General features: G+C 46.5%; 2 protein-coding genes across 4 annotated transcripts in view; both read left to right on the forward strand.

Moving 5' to 3' along the window:
• Positions 1–20,316, forward strand: part of LOC142466758 (uncharacterized) — a 20,876-nt gene extending 560 nt beyond the window's left edge. Inside the window, exons 2-3 of one of the 3 annotated variants that reach the window (XM_075572134.1) lie at positions 4,490–4,606; positions 18,575–20,316. In XM_075572134.1, the coding sequence (XP_075428249.1) occupies positions 18,682–19,692 (1,011 nt within the window). In that variant the 5' untranslated portion in view covers positions 4,490–4,606; positions 18,575–18,681 and the 3' untranslated portion in view covers positions 19,693–20,316. Of the gene's footprint in view, positions 1–4,489; positions 4,607–13,853; positions 14,039–18,574 lie in introns of those variants that run through there. The other 2 variants (XM_075572136.1, XM_075572135.1) reach the window with 2 other exon arrangements.
• LOC142466748 (uncharacterized) overlaps positions 1–22,185 on the forward strand; it is a 259,636-nt gene that overhangs the window by 67,131 nt on the left and 170,320 nt on the right. The gene's annotated exons all lie outside the window — the stretch shown is intronic.

Consider the following 22,185-nt stretch of genomic DNA (forward strand, 5'->3'; position numbering starts at 1 on the left):
TGCATATGTATATATATATATATATATATATACATATGCATGTTCCCGCTCACGAGATGCGCGCAAATGTGTGGGCACACACGCTCTGCGCTTTAGTAAACACATTTTTTAAACTTTCACGCTTGCTCGATAGCCCGCAATGCGCCCCCCCGCACGCGTGCGCCCGCAAATTGCAGGACACCCGGCGCTCATGCTCTAAGCATGAGCGCGCTCAGCGCCAACGGGGACTCAGCCTTATACAGATAACTGCCCTCCCTCCTAATACAGAGTGATAACTGCCCCTCCCCACCTCCTCATACACAGAGATAACTGCCACCCTAACACCAATAACTGCCCCTCCCTGCCACCTCCTAATACACAGTGAGGACTGCCACCTAAGCCAGTAGGTGCCCCTCCCCACCTCCTCCTAATACACAGTGGCGCAACAAACAACACCGAGGAACAGCACGTCATCATTTAGAGTCATATTTGGCCGAATTCATTCGGAGGCAGCACGTGGGAGACGAGGACGTCTTTGAGTCACTGTTGAAATCAATTAATGTTTTTGAAGTGAAACTTCTTTAGTGGCACCTCATTCCTAATGGGACAAAAATGGATTGTGGGGATAGAAAATTAAACGGATGTGACGTCAAAGTGCTGACGTCACAGTGCTGGCAGTTGAGGCCAGGCTGTGTTCTGGCGCCGCTCCTAACCATCACGCTCCCCCCCACATGGCCGTTTACACGCTCCCCCCCATCCGCTCAACATTTAATCACCGCCGCAGCTCCTAACGAGCACTGCTCCCCCCACCCGCTGACAGCGCCACCGCCGCCGCTCACCCTCAAAATTTAATCGCCGCCACTCCCTGCTGACATCCTCCGGCCGAGGCATGGAACGGCTCCTGCTCCCGTAACGGGGGGTGGGGGGAGGGGGGTTGAGTGCTGCGTTCCCCACATCACACATCAGAAGGGGATCGCTGCCACGGCCGCTGTAGGAACGCTGGTCCCCGCCCGCTGCCATGCCGTGCATGCGCAGTTGTGATGGCGCCGCTGACGGACGCCACACATGCGCAGAAGAGGCTGGCAGCGGCGTCGTTCCCCCCACACGCTCCTAGTCCTAACGCCCATTGGCAGCGGCGCCATTCAGCCCTCCACTGGCACACGGCGCAAACCCGCGCGGCACAGGGGCTCGGTCACTCACGCCTGTGCCGGGCGCATGTACCCCGCAGAATTTGCGTGCGAGGGGGGGGTCGTCCAGAATTTGCGTGCGAGGGGGGGGTTCAAAATTTGCGTGTGAGGGGGGGTCGTCCAGAATTTGCGTGCGAGGGGGGGGGTGTGCAGAATTTGCGTGAGGGGGGCACACAACACAACGAGACATACATACACATCGCAGAGAGAGAGAGACATACACGCAACACAGAGAGAGAGAGACATACACACACAACGCAGAGAGAGACATACACACACAACGCAGAGAGAGAGAGACATTGACACTCTCACACTGACTGACACTCTCACACACACACACACACACACACGCACACACACTGACTGACACACGCACACACACTGACTGACGCACGCACACACACTGACTGACGCACGCACACACTGACTGACGCACACACACATTGACTGGCACACACGCACACACTGACACATGGACACACTGACTGACACACATGCATACACTGACTGACACACATGCACACACTGACACATGCACACACTGACTGACACACATGCACACACTGACTGACACACATGCGCACACTGACTGACACACATGCGCACACTGACTGACACACATGCGCACACTGACTGACACACATGCACACACTCACAAACAAACAAACATACATACTCTCTGGCTGACACACATACATACTCTCTGACTGACACACATACATACTCACTCACTGACACATACACTGACTGACATGTGTACCGCGCACGCGCGTTATAAGTCAATTTCTGTGACAAAAGTCATAGAAGTTTCACTTACTATGCGCGTGCACAGCACACACAGCTTTTTTTTTTTTTGGCCTCCAAAAATGCTTTGTTTTCAATAATAAATAAGTTGTCAGTCGTACTGAGCTCTATAGTCGTACACAAGCTTTTATAGAGCCTGGTTAGACAGCCTATTTAACCCTTTCAGAGTTTTTCTTGAAAAACCCATACTGGGTAATCCTTGTGGTTACAATATAAAATCCCAGCTGCCGGACACCACTCAGGAGGCTCAAGCCGCGGCAGCAATTTGTGTCGTGCAACACGTGCAGACACACTATGCGTGAAGCTAACAAGTATATCCAGGCATACTCCGCATTAACGTACACAATGGGACCGGAGCATGTATGTAAAGCGAAAATGTACTTAAAGTGAAGCACTGCCTTTGCCCCACTTATCGATGCATGTACTGTTCTGCAATCATCATATACGTGCATAACTGATGTAAATAAGGCATTTGTAACAGGCTCTATAGTCTCCCCGCTTGCGCACAGCTTCGGTACAGGTAGGGAGCCGGTATTGCTGTTCAGGATGTGCTGACAGGCGCATGCGTGAGCTGCCGTTTGACTATTGGGCGATTATGTCCTTACTCGCGAGTGTACTTAAAGTGAGTGTCCTTAAAGCGGGGTATGCCTGTATACCCCTAGGGGTTACAAAATCCACTTCATACCCATCACCTGTGTTTACAGCCGGGCAGCCACTGCAGCCTCAGTACTTCCTGGTTGACGTCTGATGTCATCGCAGTGTCATATGACGCTGATGATGTCACCTCACCAAGCAACCTGGAAAACCAATAACAAAATAATCAAACACAGACAGCTCAGCACACTTGCTGAACTGTGGAGAAGTCAAATTGTATACGTTAGGCTGTGTCCGTAGATATGCAGACCTAAATCCAGTGATTCCCCAAGTGGATCACCACAGTTTTAACAAGTTTGTCTGTGGCACTGACAAAATCGACGGTTTTCTCGAGGACTTTGAAAAACGGTGTCTGAGATAACAGTACGGGACTGAGTGCTGAGAATGCACCCCTTGTTGTCTGGGACAGGTTTTATAACTTGACAATTTGCTACATTTAACCTATTAAATATGCCATTGTTGTCACGTTCTTCCTAGGAGGGACTGCCCCTTTAAATACCATTTTCCTACTCTGCTTCAGTTTAAATCAATCCTGAGATTACAAACCCATAAGAGTTTGTACAATCAGCCTTTTCTCCTTGCTCCCTATCCTAACCACTCCTTTTCTTCTCACCCCACACAAGTTTTTCTCCGTCTTAAGAACGCGGGTCCACTTTTTTCGAAGCCTTATTTAGCCAGAGGCAGCTGTTGACATTATGGATTACTTTGGTTGCTGTCACCTACACTACTTTACCTAGTTTACTGGGCAGCTAATGCCACATCTATATTCTCCAGACTATTACTCTGTGACCATTACCATCACTTATTGTCTTTCCAAATGCTTGCAAAACCTCCCGAAACTACTGAAGAAACAGAAACATTCATTTTTTTTTATCCCCCAAACAGCTTGTCAAATTATTTCCCCTATATCCCCTCAAGGGAAGAGTTACCCGTCTCACATGGTTTCTCTTACTGTGTTTCTATTGCTGTTTGTGTTCTGTATCCCCCTTCCTCCCACACCCTTTATTTGCCTCCCAGGTACTGATCTGCAGGGGGTTATTTTTCCGTATCCACTTTGCCTCCTCTGTTTACCAAACACTAGATTCACTAAAGTGAAATAGCCTCAATTGCACTTAAAACACCCACCCAAGTCAATGGCAATGAGCATGTGATCACAGCAGCTCTTTGCACCTCTCCCCTCACTCCTGTCTCCTAACAGCCGTATTCAGCACCATTGCGGCCCATATGTACCCTCAGGCAATGGCCCCAGTGGTCACTGCTGCACGCGCGACTGACTGCCTGGCAGCGCGTGCACGGGTCCATGATCTGTGTTCTATGTGGAGCGATGGGATGCGCAGGGGGGGGGGAGAGGGGGGCGGCGTGGCCATGACAGGGGGGAGTTTCAAGCCCAAATCGACATTGTTACCTCATTAGACTGTGGCTCAAGGCTTTTTCTATAGTCCAGTTTCCAAATCAGTCGAGGGCATGTTATAAGCTCAGGTTGCTAATGGAACACATTCCTGCTACAACACCTTGTTACATCAACCCCACTTTCTGTTTAGTTTAACCGGAAGAAAACTCACCTTTGTGGCACTTGTGTCATCTTGTCGGGGACTTTTTCATTACAACAATGTTTTTATTTATTTTTTAAGTAATAAGAAAGTTGTCACTGGTGTGGCCTGTGGCTCCCATTCCAATAAAAATGTGGGTACATACAAGTGAGCCATCGTATATACATTGCTCTCCATTAATTTCTGTTCACCTGAAAAACTGTAGAGAAGAAAGAAAAGACAAGTCACATTATTAACAACTTGTATCTTTTTTTTCAGCTCTTCCTTTATAAAATAGACATTACATTGAGACCTCACTAACTGTCCCAATTTTAGGTTTGTAAATTGTGCGAGAAACGAGGAAGAACAGAACCTTGTGGCGTTGCAGGACCACAGGAAAATCTACTACAGAACCTGCACAGACCTCCCCCCACACACACAGCTCCTGGTCTGGTATGGTGATAAATATGGGAAAGAGCTTGGTATCAAGTGGGGTACATGAACCAATAATGTAAACAACTAACTAATACATCAAAACTACAGCGCTTAACCTATAATGAGCTAGTGCTAAAAAATGTGCCTTAAATTAAATGGTGTGCATACTTAATTGCGCCTACAATATAATAAAGTGCACATACAATATCAAGTGAACGTGATGACTAAAAAACAAACAAATAAAGCAGCCTAAGTTGTCCCACAGTGCAGGTTATCTCCTCAATCTACACACAAAACTCATACAAAAACCATATGGGATACCTGGCGCTTAATACAGTAGAAAGTGTCCATACAGTGCAGTCCTTTAAATGTCCAAATGATGTTCCCAACGAAAATGACGATTGCAGTTGGATTCATTAGTCCCCCCTAATAAAGGGTTAAAGAAAAAACACAAATTGCGCAGTATATCTGGACAGGTGCATACAGGACAGTACGACCACAGTGAACTACTTACAAGATTAATCTTGCAACTTTCAGTTGAGAGGATCTGTGCTTTAATCTCTTCCTTGCTGTGATCACGAATCCCACGCAAATCTTCTCAATCCTCCTCTTCTTTAGCCTCTCCCAAGTAGATATTTGGAAGGCATGATAAGGAGAGAATACAGCAAGATAGTGTGGAAAGTACAACACAATTTATTAAAATATATAAAAACAGCCAAATGTAAACTCAAATATGGATGCAGTAACACGTGCAATACTAGGATGCCGTCCGCAGCTTGCTAAGGTGTCCCTTAAACAGACAGGACAAGAGTCTCATAGGATTCTCAGTGATGTCTCCACTTATAGTAAACTAGGTAAGAATCCAACAGAACAGTTCAAAAATGAACTAGTATTGATGGCCAATAGGGGCTTTGAGGATGAAGTAATCACTAAAAAGGAGTTAGACTTCATATTAGTAGAAGAACCTTGAATACCAGTATTCTATTTCATCCCCAAACTCCATAAAGACCCCATCAAACCTCCGGGAAGACCGATCATTTCAGGGATCGGCTCCCTCACATCCAACTTATCACAGTTTCTTGATTACATCTTACAAAGATATGTAGTACAGATCCGTTCCTATCTTAGGGATACCACTCATGTGCTTAATATTATCAAAGAACTCACTTGGGATATCAATCTCATCTGGGTAACATGTGATGTGGTATCCCTTTATACCATCATCGAACATGAAGCAGGACTCAGGGCCACTAGACTAACTTTGGAGAAAGATAGAGATGTAGATGAGAAGCTGAGATCATTTGTCTTGGAGGGGATTAGGTACATCCTTCAGCACAATTACTTTAGCCATGAGGGCGAGTTCTTTCTCCAGACGCTCGGCACCGTGATGGGCACCAGGTTTGCACCAAGTTACGCGAATATTTTCATGGACATGTGGGAACAGGACCACATTTGGGGAGACAACCCATTTGGTGCAAACCTGGTGCTCTGGAAAAGATATATCGATGATGTGCTGTGTGTCTGGAGGGGCACCCCGGACACTTTAGCCCTTTTTTTAATCTATCTCAACCAAAACCCATACAATATTAGGTTCACTTCAAGTAGTGATCCAACAGTTATTAATTTCCTTGACCTCACCTTGTACGTAGAAGATGGGGTGGTGCATACTAAAACATATTACAAAGAGGTTGACGCCAATACGTACCTATGGCATCTAGCCATCAGCACCCCAAGTGGATTGACAATATCCCACAAGGTCAGGCATTACGAATAAAAAGGAATTGTTCCCAGAAGCATATTTATGGCCAACAAATATGTGAATTAAAAGACAAATTTAGGGAGCGTGATTATAATCTGTTTAAGGTCAATAAAGCTATTGCAAGGGTTAATGTAGATAAAACTGCACTAGTTGGTATGGATAAGAAAAATAAAAAAGATAAAGAGGGAGAATGTATACCCTTTATCACTAGGTATAATAGTATGGCTCCTGAGATAATGAAAACTTAAAAAGCATTGGGGAATTCTCCAGCGAGATCCCATTTTGAAATCTGTACTACCATCTCACCCGCAAATTGTGTATAAGAAGGCTAAGAACCTAAAAGAATCTCTAACACCTAGTTGTCCCTTAGGCGGACCCAAACAGGGTAACAGTACATGGTTGGGTGATTTGAAAGGATACATTACATGCGGCAAGTGTATTGGGTGTAATTACAGCAAAAAAGGTGACAAGTTCCATTCTACAGTCGCCAACAAAACTTATGTAATTGACACCTTCATTAGCTGTAGAACTACGTATTGTGTCTACTTATTACAATGTCCCTGCGGTCTCCAATATGTGGGGAGAACAGGGAGACCCCTCAAACGTAGGCTAGCCGAGCACGTGTACAATATTAAAAGAGTGTTTGAAAATCACAGTGTCTCTAACCATTTTAAAATAGTTCACGGCCAAAACCCTGAAGGATTAACATGTAAAGGGATAGAGTGCCCTAAAATTAACTGGAGGGGAGGTGACAGACTTAGGAATTTTACACTAAGGACACTGACACTTAAAGGTGTAAATATAGAGTTTGATCTAGCCTCCTTCCTAAGGGATTATAAATCACTCTTTATCCACTATGCATTTAATATCTTTATTAGCTATCTGTTTCCATTATACAAGCCATTGAATCCCAGAGTTAATCTCTTTTGACTTGTAGTAATGTATAGCGTCTGTATTAATGAATTTTATTGCGTTTTAATACGTTTCTGTCACATGTATATGCAATGTAATTTGACACCAAGGGGTTAATTACTTCTTGGAGGTATAAATAGGGCTCATTGGCAGTAGCTCCTTATCCTTTGAAAAAGTGACGTCCCTGTCACGGTAGCTTATGACAAGATATAATGAACACCAAATATCTGGGTTGAACTGAATGAGGCTTAGATACAATAAAATATAATTTATTCCTTAAATAAGGTGAACACAGCAATACAGTACAATTAACAGACAAGAAGATAACTTACTTAGGGTTGGGGGATGGAGAAGTATCCAATAGCAATTCTCCAACAGTCCAGTGACTTTCAAGGTGGAATCAGAAGCATAACTCCAGCAATCCAGTGACATTCAAGATGATATCAGAAGCATAACTAAAAACTGTAGGGTTGACACAGTTTATATACCTGTGCAACCCTATTCTTAACATTGAACACAGCCTATTGGGGAACAATTATCTAACGTGGAGACTAACAGACTAACCCATGCCCTCAGGTAACAGAGTTTGTTGATTGACTAATACTTAATCCCTAGACATTGGGTAACAATCAAGGCAGTTACTTTTTGATCACCGTGCTTAGGCCACTCAGCCGTCTGGCCTTCATGACCTATTAGCCTAGCAAATGGCGTCTGCATTTTCAGAACGGTTCCAAAATAAAATACATATACACTTTAATATCTACACATATTAATAAGTTCCATTCTGGTGGGCTCAGTGGGTCGACCTTTGCCAGTTTTTAATGCCTACAGTGACTCCACATATTGGCCAAATATGAACTCTCTGCGATCTCCAGAACTGGAGATACAGAAATGCACTTTAAAACATTAAAATACATGCTTATAATGAAACAGGGGAACATACATTTTCAAGGTACAACAAGGTGCAAACCTCATCCCTGGACCGCAGTCCAGTTAACCTCTTGTTTCTCTGGTGAGGTCAGGGGATGGCCATATGGGGTGCAACCCCTTTAATACCGGGCCACCCCCTTTCTCCCTCTACACCTCCCCTTCTTAATGGGTGACCTGTGGCCCACTGGCCCTAACGGGGAGTGGGGCATTGCTGGCACCCTTAACGAATGCAGTTTCAGAGGGATAGTCCTGACGTGAAAGTCCATCAGCATTGCTGTTTTCACTACTCTTTTTGTGCTGAATAGTAAACTCAAACTCTTGCAAGGCCAAGCTCCAACTTAGCAACTTGGCATGCTCCCCTGGTGCCCTCTGCAGCCAACTCAGGGGGTTGTGGTCTGTGAGGACCGTGAAAGCCCTTCCATACACATAGTGCTGGAGTTTATTGAGTGCCCACACAATGGCCAAGCACTCTTTCTCAATGGTGGCATAGGCCACCTCTCTGGGAAGTAGTTTTTGGCTGAGGTACACCACAGGGTGCTCTCTACCGTCGTCCCCCACTTGGCTCAACACAGCCCCAATGCCGTAGTCCGAGGCATCAGTCTGAATGAGGAAATGTTTGGTATAGTCTGGTGGCAGCCAGTATGGGGGCCCCAGCAAGCGCAGTTTTCAGTGCCTGGAAAGCAGTTTCACAGGCAGGAGTCCAGGTGATAAGCGCAGGCAGTTGCTTTTTAGTCAAATCAGTCAGGGGTTTGGCCACGGTGCTGTACTGTGGGACAAACTTCCTATAGTACCCTGCGGTGCCCAAAAATGCCATGACCTGTTTCTTGGTTTTTGGAACAGGCCACTGAACTATGGCTTCTACCTTGGCTGGCTCTGGTTTGAGGTGCCCTCCACCCACCCTGTGCCCTAAGTACAGGACCTCTGCCATCCCAACCATACACTTAGTGGGTTTCAAGGTAAGCCCAGCCTCCCTGATCCTATCTAGCACCACAGCTACATGTCCTAAATGGGAGTCCCAGGAATTACTAAAGACAGCAATGTCATCTAAGTAAGCCCTGGCATAGCTCTGCATCCCTTCCAGTAACCTATTGACCAGGCGTTGGAAGGTAGCCGGGGCATTCTTCATCCCAAATGGCATCACTAAAAACTCATAGAGGCCACTTGGAGTGATGAATGCTGACTTTTCCCTTGCCTCCAGGGTCAGTGGGATCTGCCAATAGCCTTTGCTCAAATCCATGGGGGTCAGATACTTTGCCCCCGCGAGTTCATCTAGTAACTCATCCATGCGGGGCATGGGATAGGCATCTGACACCGTCCCAGCGTTGAGCAAGCGGTAGTCCACACAAAACCGGGTGGTCTTGTCCTTCTTGGAAACTAGGACTACCGGACTTGCCCAAGGACTCTGGGACGGAGTAATAACCCCTAGGGTCAGCATCTCCTCTATCTCCCTCTCCATACTGGTCTTGACCTCTGCTGACACTCTATAAGCGTGCTTATGCAGAGGCCGCAGGTCCCCTGTGAGCACTGGGTGTTTTGTGAGATGTGTGGTCCCTGGCATGTCAGTGAAGAGGGCCCCATACTTAGCTAGCATGTCCCTGGCTTCTCCCTTCTGCCTAGCACTCAACTGTGCCCCTATCTCCACCTGCTCCACAGTGTTTCCCTGCCTGCTAGAAATCATAAGGGGTCCTACAAGATCCATCGCTACTTTCTGGAAGGGTTCCCCTATTATCGGTTGGGGTTTCAGGGGTGCCTTCACACGGTTGCCCGCCTTTCCCACTCGCTGGCAGGCATCACAAGAGCGGCAGAAAGTGCCCACATCTCGAGATGCCCCCGGCCAGTAGTAACGCTGTAATAACCGGGCTCGCGTTCTGTTGACCCCCTGATGTCCCGCTAACGGAATAGAGTGAGCTACCCATAATAATTGCTGTCGGTACCCCTGGGGCACTACTAGCTGTCGCTTACCGGTCAATCCCTCCTCTATCCCTGGGTTCCCTTCTTCTCTATACAGGAGTCCCTTATACCATAGGCAGCGCTCAGTGCCCTCCCCTGCCTGAGATTCGGACGCGCGAAGTCTCACGCCGGCCAGGGTAGGGTCTGCCTTCACTGCCTCCCTAAACTGGGCTCCTAATTCTGGCCACCCCCCAGTCATGTTATTGTCAGGGGAATGGGGAAGGGTGAGAGGGAACAGTAAGTCAGTCTGTGGTTGCAACTGATCCTGGCTTACCTCTCCGGGCTCCTCTGCGCCCTCCGCTAACGTTGGTCCCAAAGGCTGGGGGACTGGCGCCGCCGCCATTGCCGCTGTCTGGCTCCGGGTAACCGCCGCCACTGCAGCGGGCTTGGGCACTCGGGCATAGGTGCAGGTCATCGGCCCCAGATCGTTTCCAAGAAGAACATCTGCATCCAAACCGGGTAAAACCCCCACCTCCCGCACACCCTGGCCCTCCCCCAATCCAAAAAGATTCTGGCCACTTGTAAGAAACGTGGCTCTCCGTCGGCCACAGTGATCTGTATCCCAGGGCCTGGGAGTAATTCCTCTGGCCGGACCAGGTCGGACCAGGGTCACTGCCGCTCCTGTATCCAGCAAGCCGACTGCTTGCCGGTCACCGACTGTGACCGGGGTGAGATGTCTGCTCCGGCCGTCCGTCTGCTGCAGGTCCGCGCTGAGATGTCCTCCGCTCCTGGCTGCAGGCACCGATGAAATCAGGACAGGTGCTGCATGGGACGTCTCGCTGGGAGTTGTCTCCAGGACCGGTCCGGAGTCTTTGGTGGAAGCTACCCGCATTCGGGCTGGGGTGCGTTGCCCCCGATGGGGTCCGCCGGAACACAGGGGTTCCGGGCAATCTGGTCTGATGTGACCAGGGCGGTTGCAGGTTTAGCACCGGCGCTCGTGCCGGAGCTCCCCCGCCTTCGGTGGACTGCTGCCCGCAGGCGGCCTCTGAGTCCATTGGGGGATATTGGCAGACTTTCTGGCCGGTGCCACCGCCGCCTTGGCTACTGTTTTGGCAGTCATCAGGGCTCGGCTGGCCACATAGTCGTCTGCAAGCCTCGCCGCCTCCTGGTAAGTCTTGGGCTTCTTGTCGTACACCCAAGCCCTCACCGCCGGCGGGCACTGCTCCATGAGCTTCTTCTGAAAGATGAGGTCCAGCAGGCGTTGGTAAGTCCGTGCCTCATAGCCCTCCACCCAGCGTATCCCGTATAAAGCCATGCGGGTCACGTAGGTAACATAGGACTCCTGGGGCTGCCTCTCTTCCTGCCGGAATTTACCCCGGTAGGCTTCAAGGGTAAAACCGTACTGAAACAGTAACAGTTCTTTCAGGTGGTCATAGTCCTCAGCATACTCATCTGGAAGCGCCATCATCGTCTGCTTAGCCAATCCGGACAGTAAGGGGTCCAAACGTGCAACCCTAGGCTGGGGAAGCACTTTGTACCGCCGGCACTGCGTTTCAAAGTTCTTTAAGAAACTGTCAATCTGGTCAGTGCCTTCCACGAACTTGGTGAGACTGTGCTGGTCCAGTTTGAGTTCATCTGTGTTGGGTTGGACAGGGGGGCAATAAGCGGGTCTGTTCACTGCCATAGTGATAAACTGCAGCCACTCCTCTGGTGTCCCTCTGTCTCCCCACGCAGTAATCAGTGCCAACATTTCAGGGGTGAACGGACTGGTAGCCGCAGCAACCAGTACCCCTCCTGTTGCACTGCTCCCGGGAGGTGCACTCGTTCCCTCCCCGAGATTCCGCCGCCCCGGCACTGGGTTCCTTCCCTGATCTCCGGGTGGCTGTAAAAGGGCAAGCTGAGCCGTATCCTGAGGCTCTGCAAGCCGGGCTTCATAGTCACCGATTGCGTCAACCATGTCTGCGACCTCCTGGTTCTCATAGGGCAGTCCATATTCACGGCACTTGTCTTTCAGCTGAGCTCGGGTCCACATGTTGGATGAGCCTTCAGCCTTGCTCATGGTTCAGTCGCAGCAGTGAGGTGGTGTTACAACTTGTGTTAACTGTTGCACTACTGTGTGTTCAATATCTTTAGTCCCAGGAACTTGCAAATACCATCAAGTTCCTACTATGTTACAGTATCCCGCAGTATACTGTAACACAGGTCCAGTTCAATCCCGCCGCTTGCCACCAGTTAATTATAGAGCTTGTCACGGTAGCTTATGACAAGATATAATGAACACCAAATATCTGGGTTGAACTGAATGAGGCTTAGATATAATAAAATATAATTTATTCCTTAAATAAGGTGAACACAGCAATATAGTACAATTAACAGACAAGAAGATAACACTTACTTAGGGTTGGGGGATGGAGAAGTATCCAATAGCAATTCTCCAACAGTCCAGTGACTTTCAAGGTGGAATCAGAAGCATAACTCCAGCAATCCAGTGACATTCATGATGATATCAGAAGCATAACTAAAAACTGTAGGGTTGACACAGTTTATATACCTGTGCAACCCTATCCTTAACATTGAACACAGCCTATTGGTGAACAATTATCTAACGTGGAGACTAACAGACTAACCCATGCCCTCAGGTAACAGAGTTTGTTGATTGACTAATACTTAATCCCTAGACATTGGGTAACAATAAGGCAGTTACTTTTTGATCACCGTGCTTAGGCCACTCAGCCGTCTGGCCTTCATGACCTATTAGCCTAACAAATGGCGTCTGCATTTTCAGAACGGATCCAAAATAAAATACATATACACTTTAATATCTACACATATTAATAAATTCCATTCTGGTGGGCTCAGTGGGTCGACCTTTGCCAGTTTTTAATGCCTACAGTGACTCCACATATTGGCCAAATATGAACTCTCTGCGATCTCCAGAACTGGAGATACAGAAATGCACTTTAAAACATTAAAATACATGCTTATAATGAAACAGGGGAACATACATTTTCAAGGTACAACAAGGTGCAAACCTCATCCCTGGACCGCAGTCCAGTTAACCTCTTGTTTCTCTGGTGAGGTCAAGGGATGGCCATATGGGGTGCAACCCCTTTAATACCGGGCCACCCCCTTTCTCCCTCTACACCTCCCCTTCTTAATGGGTGACCTGTGGCCCACTGGCCATAACGGGGAGTGGGGCACTGCTGGCACCCTTAACGAACTCAGTCTCAGAGGGATACGCGTTAGGGGGGAGGAGTTCTAGAGGCACCGTCTGCAGAGGAGGTTCCCAGTTGTTTGAACGGCGCTCTGGCAGTGACGTTAGCGGGACCAGCGCCGGAACATACCAGGGAGGGCGAAGAGAGTCCTGGGCACTGAGTTGCTGCTGAGAGAAGCCATACAGCTGTACTTGATTTGTAACAAGCAAAGGGGACGCCTTAGCAAGCTGCGGACGGCATCCTATTATTGCACGTGTTACTGCATCCATATGTGAGTTTACATTTGGCTGTTTTTATATATTTTAATAAATTGTGTTGTACTTTCCACACTATCTTGCTGTATTCTCTCCTTATCATGCCTTCCAAATATCTACTTGGGAGAGGCTAAAGAAGAGGAGGATTGAGAAGATTTGCGTGGGATTTGTGATCACAGCAAGGAAGAGGTTAAAGCACAGATCCTCTCAACTGAAAGTTGCAAGATTTATCTTGTAAGTAGTTCACTGTGGTCGTACTGTCCTGTATGCACCTGTCCAGATATACTGTGCAATTTGTGTTTTTTCTTTAACCCTTTATTAGGGGGGACTAACTAATCCTACTGCAATCGTCATTTTGGTTGGGAACATCATTTGGACATTTAAAGGACTGCACTGTATGGACACTTTCTACTGTATTAAGCGCCAGGTATCCCATATGGTTTTTGTATCAAGTGGGGTACGCTAGGGAAAAGTAACGCGCCAGCACAAGGTAATCAGGAATGTGTGTGTTACGTGGTTTTTACATCTCTATTGTCTTATTACTGATGTTAAATTGCAAATAGGGATAGATTTCCATACCCCATTACAGGTCAACTAGAACGTAATATCACTAAACCTGACTTGAGTTAAAGGGCCAGATACATCAAGCTGTGGTAACCAAAAATGCTGTATTGCCGCCCATAAAAAAGTGCCTTATTATCGTGCAATGAATCAGTGTTGCAAGGCCAAAAATAAAGCACTTTTTATCGGACCCGTTAAAAGCATCAGTTCCGATACAAAACAGGAATATTTTATATATATCGGAACAGGATGAACGGCAGAAATACGGCAAATATTTTATCACCTACCTCAGGCTGGCGTTAGCCCTGTCTTTCCTATGTATATAATGGCCAATATACTGCCCATTATATACAAAGGCAAGATGAGCTAAACCAACATGGAATAGATGATAAAATAGTTGTTAAAATACATTACAGTACATATTAACCTCTTAGTAGTCCACGGGTCAACTAGTCATCGGTTTCCATGACTAGCTGGCCACACGGGATAATATACACATTACACTACACTAACTACCCCCTTTTGCCACCTTAGTGGCTAGTAAAGCATGGTTAGTTCTTGGTTTGTCCCGCAGGCATAAACAAAACACTACAGCTCAGATACATCAAATTCTGTTAAAGTGGAGTTAATATCGCACCATGGGAAATAATAAACTAACGTGTGTTATTACCACAATTTTAAGGTGGTATAGATCATGATTGTGGTAATTATTTACTGGGTGCGATATTTGGGCCAATCTCGTGATATGGGAATTAACACGACCGTTAATAATGTGTTACATACCGCATTGGGTTAATATTTCTATCATAGGCTTCTGTAATGTCTATTATTACAGAAACCTACTTGTATGATCAAAATAACATTAACCCGTTTGTCACGAGAGCTTGCGACAGGCTGTAATTTACACCAAAAACTATATATATAAATATATATATACCTGGGTTTGAACTGGGACGAGACTTAGATATGATAAATATAATTTATTCCTTGATAAAGGTGAACACAGCAAATATGTACAAATAACAGGCAAAATATAGACACTTACGTAAAAGGGAAATGATGAAGCAGTCACAGCTGGACTGGCAGTTCATACAGCACTCTTCATAGTCATAAAGACACCCAAAAGCATGAAAAGACCTCGGGCAGGAAGACAGTGCATAGCGTTTCTCTCAGCAATCAGGAAACCATTCAGGTGGTATCAGGTAACCATATCAGCAAACGAAGACAAAAGATATATGGGTGGACAGCAGTTTATAAACCTTTCTCCTTCTATTCTTAACCTTAAGCACAGGGGATTGGTTTACAATTACCTCCAGCCACTCACTAACGTGGGAAAGCATTCTGACCCATGTCCCCCTGCTAGTTGGCACATGCGCAGTAGAACTCTGGGGGTCTCATTTCTGAAGCCCCACATTTACATCAGGAATGCCAGCCAGTCTACCATTATGAGTTCTGGCAGGAAAACCTTTGTTGAAAGGTGTTAACTGGAACACTTAAGACCTGCCCTGGTTTGGGCTTCGGATAAACAGTGAGGGTGATAAAACTCTTTGAACAGCACTTAAATCCTAGACATAGCGGCGTCCCCAGGGCCATCTGCTACCTTATGGCCCAAAAGAATTTCCTCTTGGTCTTTGTCCATACCTTAAGATACACTATTAAGCATAAAACATAAACGTATTAAAATATCCGGTTCCGTTAGGTTTAGCAGGTCCAAACTTCCCAGTTCGCATTGCCAGAACTGGGACACCATATGGTCCAAAAAGCGACTTGCTACGACCTAAGAAACCGGAGTTACACAAATGCACATTAAATCATTTTAATACAAAAATCTCCATTGAAAAAGAAATCTCAGCTTTTCACTAAATCCCCATTGAAAACAACGGGCAGCTCCGCCATAGACTTTCAATGGTAAATCGCCGCCATTGAAGTCAATGGGGTTTTCTGCCATTGAAGTCTATGGGAAAACTCCCGAACTTCAAGGGGGTCCATACTCCGTCTGGTGGGTCTGAGGGGGCTGGAAATTGGCATGCATTAAAGCCGGAATCTTGGCTACATGTCACCCAAATCCCATCCCTCTGGGCATTCCAGAACCGGAGATATGGACTTACACATTTCAACATTTTACACTTAGTCATTTTTCTGAGCTGTTTCTGCCGCCGCCATTGAAGCCTTTGGCGCGACCCGCTCTATCTGGTTCGACCCTTATCGGGGGTCCAGGATTCGGGGACCCGGTGGTGGTCGAGTGTGTGGACGCCTAGGAACTAGGGGCAAAAAGAATTCTACCCCTAGGTGCCCTAGAACTGTTTATTCCCCCGCTAATTGACGTTGAACTTGACCCAGTGATTTTAGCTCTTTTGAAGGACATTGTATCCGCTTTGCGGTTTGCGGTCTGGACGGCAGCCAACTAGGTTACCTCGAGGCATCTCCATTGAAGTCAATGAGCCCATTGACTTTCAATGGGAAACCGCCGCTCTCCCTCTCGGACGCCACCTGCTGGTCACTACAGGAAACAGGACTAAAACAGCACAAATTCCTATTGAAATGCATTGAGCCCTAATGGTGTCCAATGGGGACCTGCAAAATGGTGCCTGAAAAGGCGGGAAAATTACACAAAGAGCTATAATCATTAAAGAACTATTAACCCTTGTGCTCCCGGTTGGATTCTAGTGTGTGTGTGATGCAAACACTAAGTAACCAGACATTATAATGGAACAGGGGAACATGCATTTACATGTCATAACAAGGGTTACATCACATTTCTGGACCTCAGCCCAGTTAACCCCTTGTCTCCCGGTGCGGTCAGGGGTGGCCAAATGGGGTGCAACCCCTTTAATCCCGGGCCAAATCCCCTCCATCGTCACACCGTTTCAAGCCCGTGGTTACCAAGGTATACCACAGGCATCAAAGGGTTAATACTTTATTTAAAAAAAACATTACCTAACCCTGTTGACTCCGTTAGTGGCCAGTAAAGCATTGCCATTCTAGTCGCTAAGGTAATTAAGGGGATAACCCCTCTCACCACCACTTCTCCCCTCCTGCCCCCCCACGAGAAGCCTAAACACCCTCCCCAGGGCAACTACCGTCATCACCTACATCCCCTACGTCACCTACTTTCCCCTCTCTTCTAGACTAAAGCCCAATATCCCTATCAGACAAATGGGGTTTTAAATATTAGCCAAAAATATATACACGTTTAAAACAAAACAAAAAAGAACATTCAAAATACATTTTACACATAAAACCATTGATTATCACTGTAGTTAACTATGCCCTCTCAATGAGTGGCCCAGATATCCAAATTGGCGATTAAATGGTAACCCAGTAATAAACAAATACATCAACTATATTAAAATACATTAAAGCTGCAGTTCAGTCAATATCCTGCATGTGTGTTTTTTTTAATAAATCAGTTCTGTAGTAAGAAAAAATACTTTTAGCATTTTCTGTTTTAAAAAAAAACAACTTTGAAAGACCAATTTTCTTGTATTCTATTTTAACAAGCATTTACTAAGGCACAGCCCCTTCATGTCCTGTCACAAGCCCTGGCACACCCCTTTGTGAGCCCTGCCCTCCCTCTTGCACATGTCAGTGTAGGAGTGCTCATGAATATTCATGAGCTTCCACTGACTGACAGAAGCAGATGAAAAACATATGCCATATCTAAAGATGTCGCCAAATTTCGCCGATCAATACATGGAGAACGAATTGACTGGCAGCTATACAGTTCTTTAGGTAATTAGAGATTGCCCACATGAAACTATTGAATTTAAAAAAAAAAAAAAAAAAAAAAAAAAGTGAACTGTAGCTTTAATAACCTCCCTCAGTGGCTAACCGCTAAGGTAATGAAGGGAGTTGGTAGATGTACCATGTGATGAATGCCCATTTTGGGGTTCTGCGATGTCACCTTAAAGGGAGGGAATCACATTCCTTTTTTTGGAATCACATACCATGATTTTGCATCGTTTTTGTGTTTGCATTGTCCCCACCACCACTGTATATGTATATGGTTCCTGATTTAACAATGGAGATTTAGCAGAAAGTTGGGTAACTATTAGAGACCTGGTACATGGTGCGGTAACGGGAACACCCGGTGACTGATATGTGAGCTTCTAATGAGACACATTCTATTCATTGTACAAACATTTTGTAATTATACCTTCACAACTGAAACTATCGATTTACTATCTATCAAAGGATTTGAAAAGATTTCTGCCACTTTAATTGGTGGTTTTGCAGCTAGTGAGATTTCCTTTTATATCGTTAAATAATATGATCCACTTTAAATGTATGATCCACTACATCTAGTCTCCCTGTCCTAATGCTGCACATGTAGTGCTAAACCCTTCATTTTTACAATGTACAGTTTACTTTTCATCCAGAACTTTTTGTGATATGCCAACTTAACTCTCCTGCGTGACCTTTTGTAAGATAGTTTGTGTAACAGTGACATTTTTGTCTCTTTTAGTACAAAGACAAGCACCAATAATCCACCCATGCCAACACTGGAAGGTTGCTTTTAGCAGTCAGGATTACCTCCTCAAACATCTGAAGTTCAAACACCCAAATGAGAATATGGAAAAGATGAAGACAGAACAATCTTGCAACATTCCAATAAATATGACAGCAAATGCATCTTTCAACCAGTCAAGGCAATTAATAAACAATGTAACTGCTTCTCATTCCAAAAGATATATATTAGCTGCTGCCACAGGAAAAGATCTTGGAGAACGTGGGAAGAGTCTGACTTGGTTATCAGACCAAAATGCACAGAAGACCACACAGAACGGGGAGAGACCACATGTATCTGGGGAATGTGGGAAGGGATTTAGGAACTTATCCAGTTTGATGAGGCACAAGGGGACACACACAGGGAAGAGACCGCATGTATGTGGGGAATGTGGAAAGCGATTTACTCAGTTATCCAGCCTGAACACACACAAGAGGACACACACAGGGGAGAGACCGTATGTATGTGGGGAATGTGGGAAGGGATTTATTGTGTCATCCAGCCTGGACACACACAAGATGACACACACAGGGGAGAGACCGCATGTATGTGGGGAATGTGGGAAGGGATTTAGTGTGTCATCCAGCCTGAACACACACAAGAGGACACACACAGGGGAGAGACCGCATGTATGTGGGGAATGTGGGAAGGGATTTAGTCGGTTATCCTTCCTGAACACACACAGGAGGACACACACAGGGGAGAGACCGCATGTATGTGGGGAATGTGGGAAGGGATTTCATGTGTCATCCAGCCTGAACACACACATGAAGACACACACAGGGGAGAGACCGCATGTATGTGGGGAATGTGGGAAGGGATTTAGTTTTTTATCCAACCTGAACATACACAAGAGGACACACACAGGGGAGAGACCGCATGTATGTGGAGAATGTGGGAAGGGATTTAGTGTGTCACGCAGCCTGGACATACACAAGATGACACACACAGGGGAGAGACCGCATGTATGTGGAGAATGTGGGAAGGGATTTAGTGTGTCACGCAGCCTGGACATACACAAGATGACACACAGGGGAGAGACCACATGTATGTGGGGAATGTGGGAAGGGATTTAGTCAGTTATCCTACCTGAACACACACAAGAGGACACACACAGGGGAGAGACCTCATGAATGTGGGGAATGTGGGAAGAGATTTAGTCAATTATTCCACTTGAACATACACAATAGGACACACACAGGAGAGAGACCACATGTATGTGGGGATTGTGGGAAGGGATTTAGTGACTTATCCCAACTGACGAGACACAAGAGGACACACACAGGGGAGAGACCGCATGTATGTGGGGAATGTGGGAAGGGATTTAGTGTGTCATCCAGCCTGATCACACACAAGAGGACACACACAGGGGAGAGACCGCATGTATGTCGGGAATGTGGGAAGGGATTTAGCCGGTTATCCTACCTGAACACACACAAGAGGACACACACAGGGGAGAGACCGCATGTATGGAATGTGGGAAGAGATTTAGTGATTTATCCAGCCTGAGGAAACAAGAGGACACACAGGGGAGAGACCGATCTCTAAAGCCAGGCATGTTTAGGGATAACCAGTGACTAAGACGCCCACATAGAGATGCAGCGGCCGTTATTCGAACATTTCACGGGGTGTATTCCTGGGCTTAGCCAGGTCATGCTGCATGATTACAGATAACAATAAAGCTCACCGCTCAACCCTAATATACGTATAAGCGTAATTTACAAGTTGTGTATAGGGATTTGTAACAGGGGACTTATCCCTGTTCAGGTAATGTGCCTCTAATCCAGCAGTGTGGTGGTTAACTGCTCTTAGTCAATTAACAAAACACCACCTGCCTGATTAGATGGCTTAGAAAGCCTGTCTTTTGAAACAGGAAGTGAGAACTCTTTAGCTGACACCTGAGCTGAACTTAAAGACACACTTGTCTTGAGCTCTGCTAAAAAGATAGCAGAGCTGCTTACAAGACACAGGGAAAACTTCTGAACCTGTATGCTGACCAACCCTGGAGACAAGGGAGCTGAAGCAGGGACAGTGAAGATTTCCCCTCCAAACCACAAGGAACAGATAAGACTTTCATTCTTAAAAGACTGCTTATATCTGCTTATTGCATGCTTTGGGGTTGGGAGAATTGCTTAACTAACGGAGATGTGAATTAATTGCATAGGAGTTCACTAGAAATACTCCCAAGTGAATGGAAGCTCTGTTAACCCCCATGTGTTTGGATAATTTCCTGATAAAAAGGAAAAGGCACAATAAAGCCTATTATAATTTCACATTATAAAGACTCAAAGTGTGTACCTCAGTGAACGTCCGTCCACAGGATTATACACTAAATTCAACCAAAAAGTTTTCAGTCTAAGAAGACCAGAACAAAAGTATCCCCAATGTTTGCAATCTACTTATTTAAATCAAGAGTATCATCAGTAAAGTTATTGCTAATGAATGGGCAGACTATTACAATATCATGCAATATCCCTGCCTTTCACGCAACCCTCCCTCCCTGCCTTTCACGCAACCCCCCCCCTCCCTGCCTTTCACGCAAACCTCCCCCCCCTTGCCTTTCACGCAAACCTCCCCCCCCTTGCCTTTCACGCAACCCCCCCCCCCCTCCCTCCCTGCCTTTCATGCAACCCCCCTCACGCCCCTGCAATCCCGGGCAATGCCGGGTATATCAGCTAGTTAAGGAAATAAATCACAATTTATTTTGCAACTTGTTCTGTTCAATCAAGTACCCAGAAATATAAATGTGTTGATAAAAGTTGGTGTCATCGTGACAAGCTTTTAAAAAACTGGTGGCAGCTGGCGGGATACTGATTGAACTTATGTTGCAGTTTCCTGCGGGCTCTGTAATATAGTGAGGACCTTGTAGCTTGCAAGCTCCTCAGACAAGTAGCAACTGACACACACTTCTAAAGAGCACGAGAGACTTCACTGTTCCCTTCACCCATACCCCGAAGCCACCATGAGCGATCGCTCAGGAAGGTTCACGTCATGGACCAGAGAGAAAGTCGTGGAGAGATGTACGGGGTATGGCTTACCGACAGATGGACGGTCGAAGGCACAACTGGAGGAGGATTTAGGGCATCATGAGGACCGCAGTGTCCTACCAGAGGGGCAAGTCCCCGTAGCTGCTGTGTTGGCTGACGCTATTCAGCCTGCAGTGCAGGAGGTCCCTCCAGCTCTGGGGCTGCAAGGACATGAGGAGAGTGCTAGTGACCCCCGGTCGTGGGTGGCTTGGTGCCAGGGGTTGCAGATGAGGTAGTGGCTGACGAGCGTGCCGTCCCTGGTCTCACTGCACTTCTGGCTACATGGGGAACGGGTGTTAGCACTGCGGAGTGGGTACAGCTTCTGACAGCAGTGCTCGGAAGAACCCACAACTCCTACTTTGCAAACAGGGAACAAGGTCTTTCCTGGGTGGATCATCACAGCTTCAGCAAGTTCGTGGATGGCACAGATGACCTCGATGCGTTCCTGAATGACTTTGAGACGCAGTGTTCCCGGTTCCGAATTCCAAGAAGGGACTGGGTGGTCAGACTGCGACCACTGTTATCTGGCAAAGATAAAACGGA

The sequence above is a fragment of the Ascaphus truei genome, chromosome 15 (genome assembly GCF_040206685.1).
Source record: "Ascaphus truei isolate aAscTru1 chromosome 15, aAscTru1.hap1, whole genome shotgun sequence".
In the NCBI taxonomy this organism is placed as follows: Eukaryota; Metazoa; Chordata; class Amphibia; order Anura; family Ascaphidae; genus Ascaphus; species Ascaphus truei.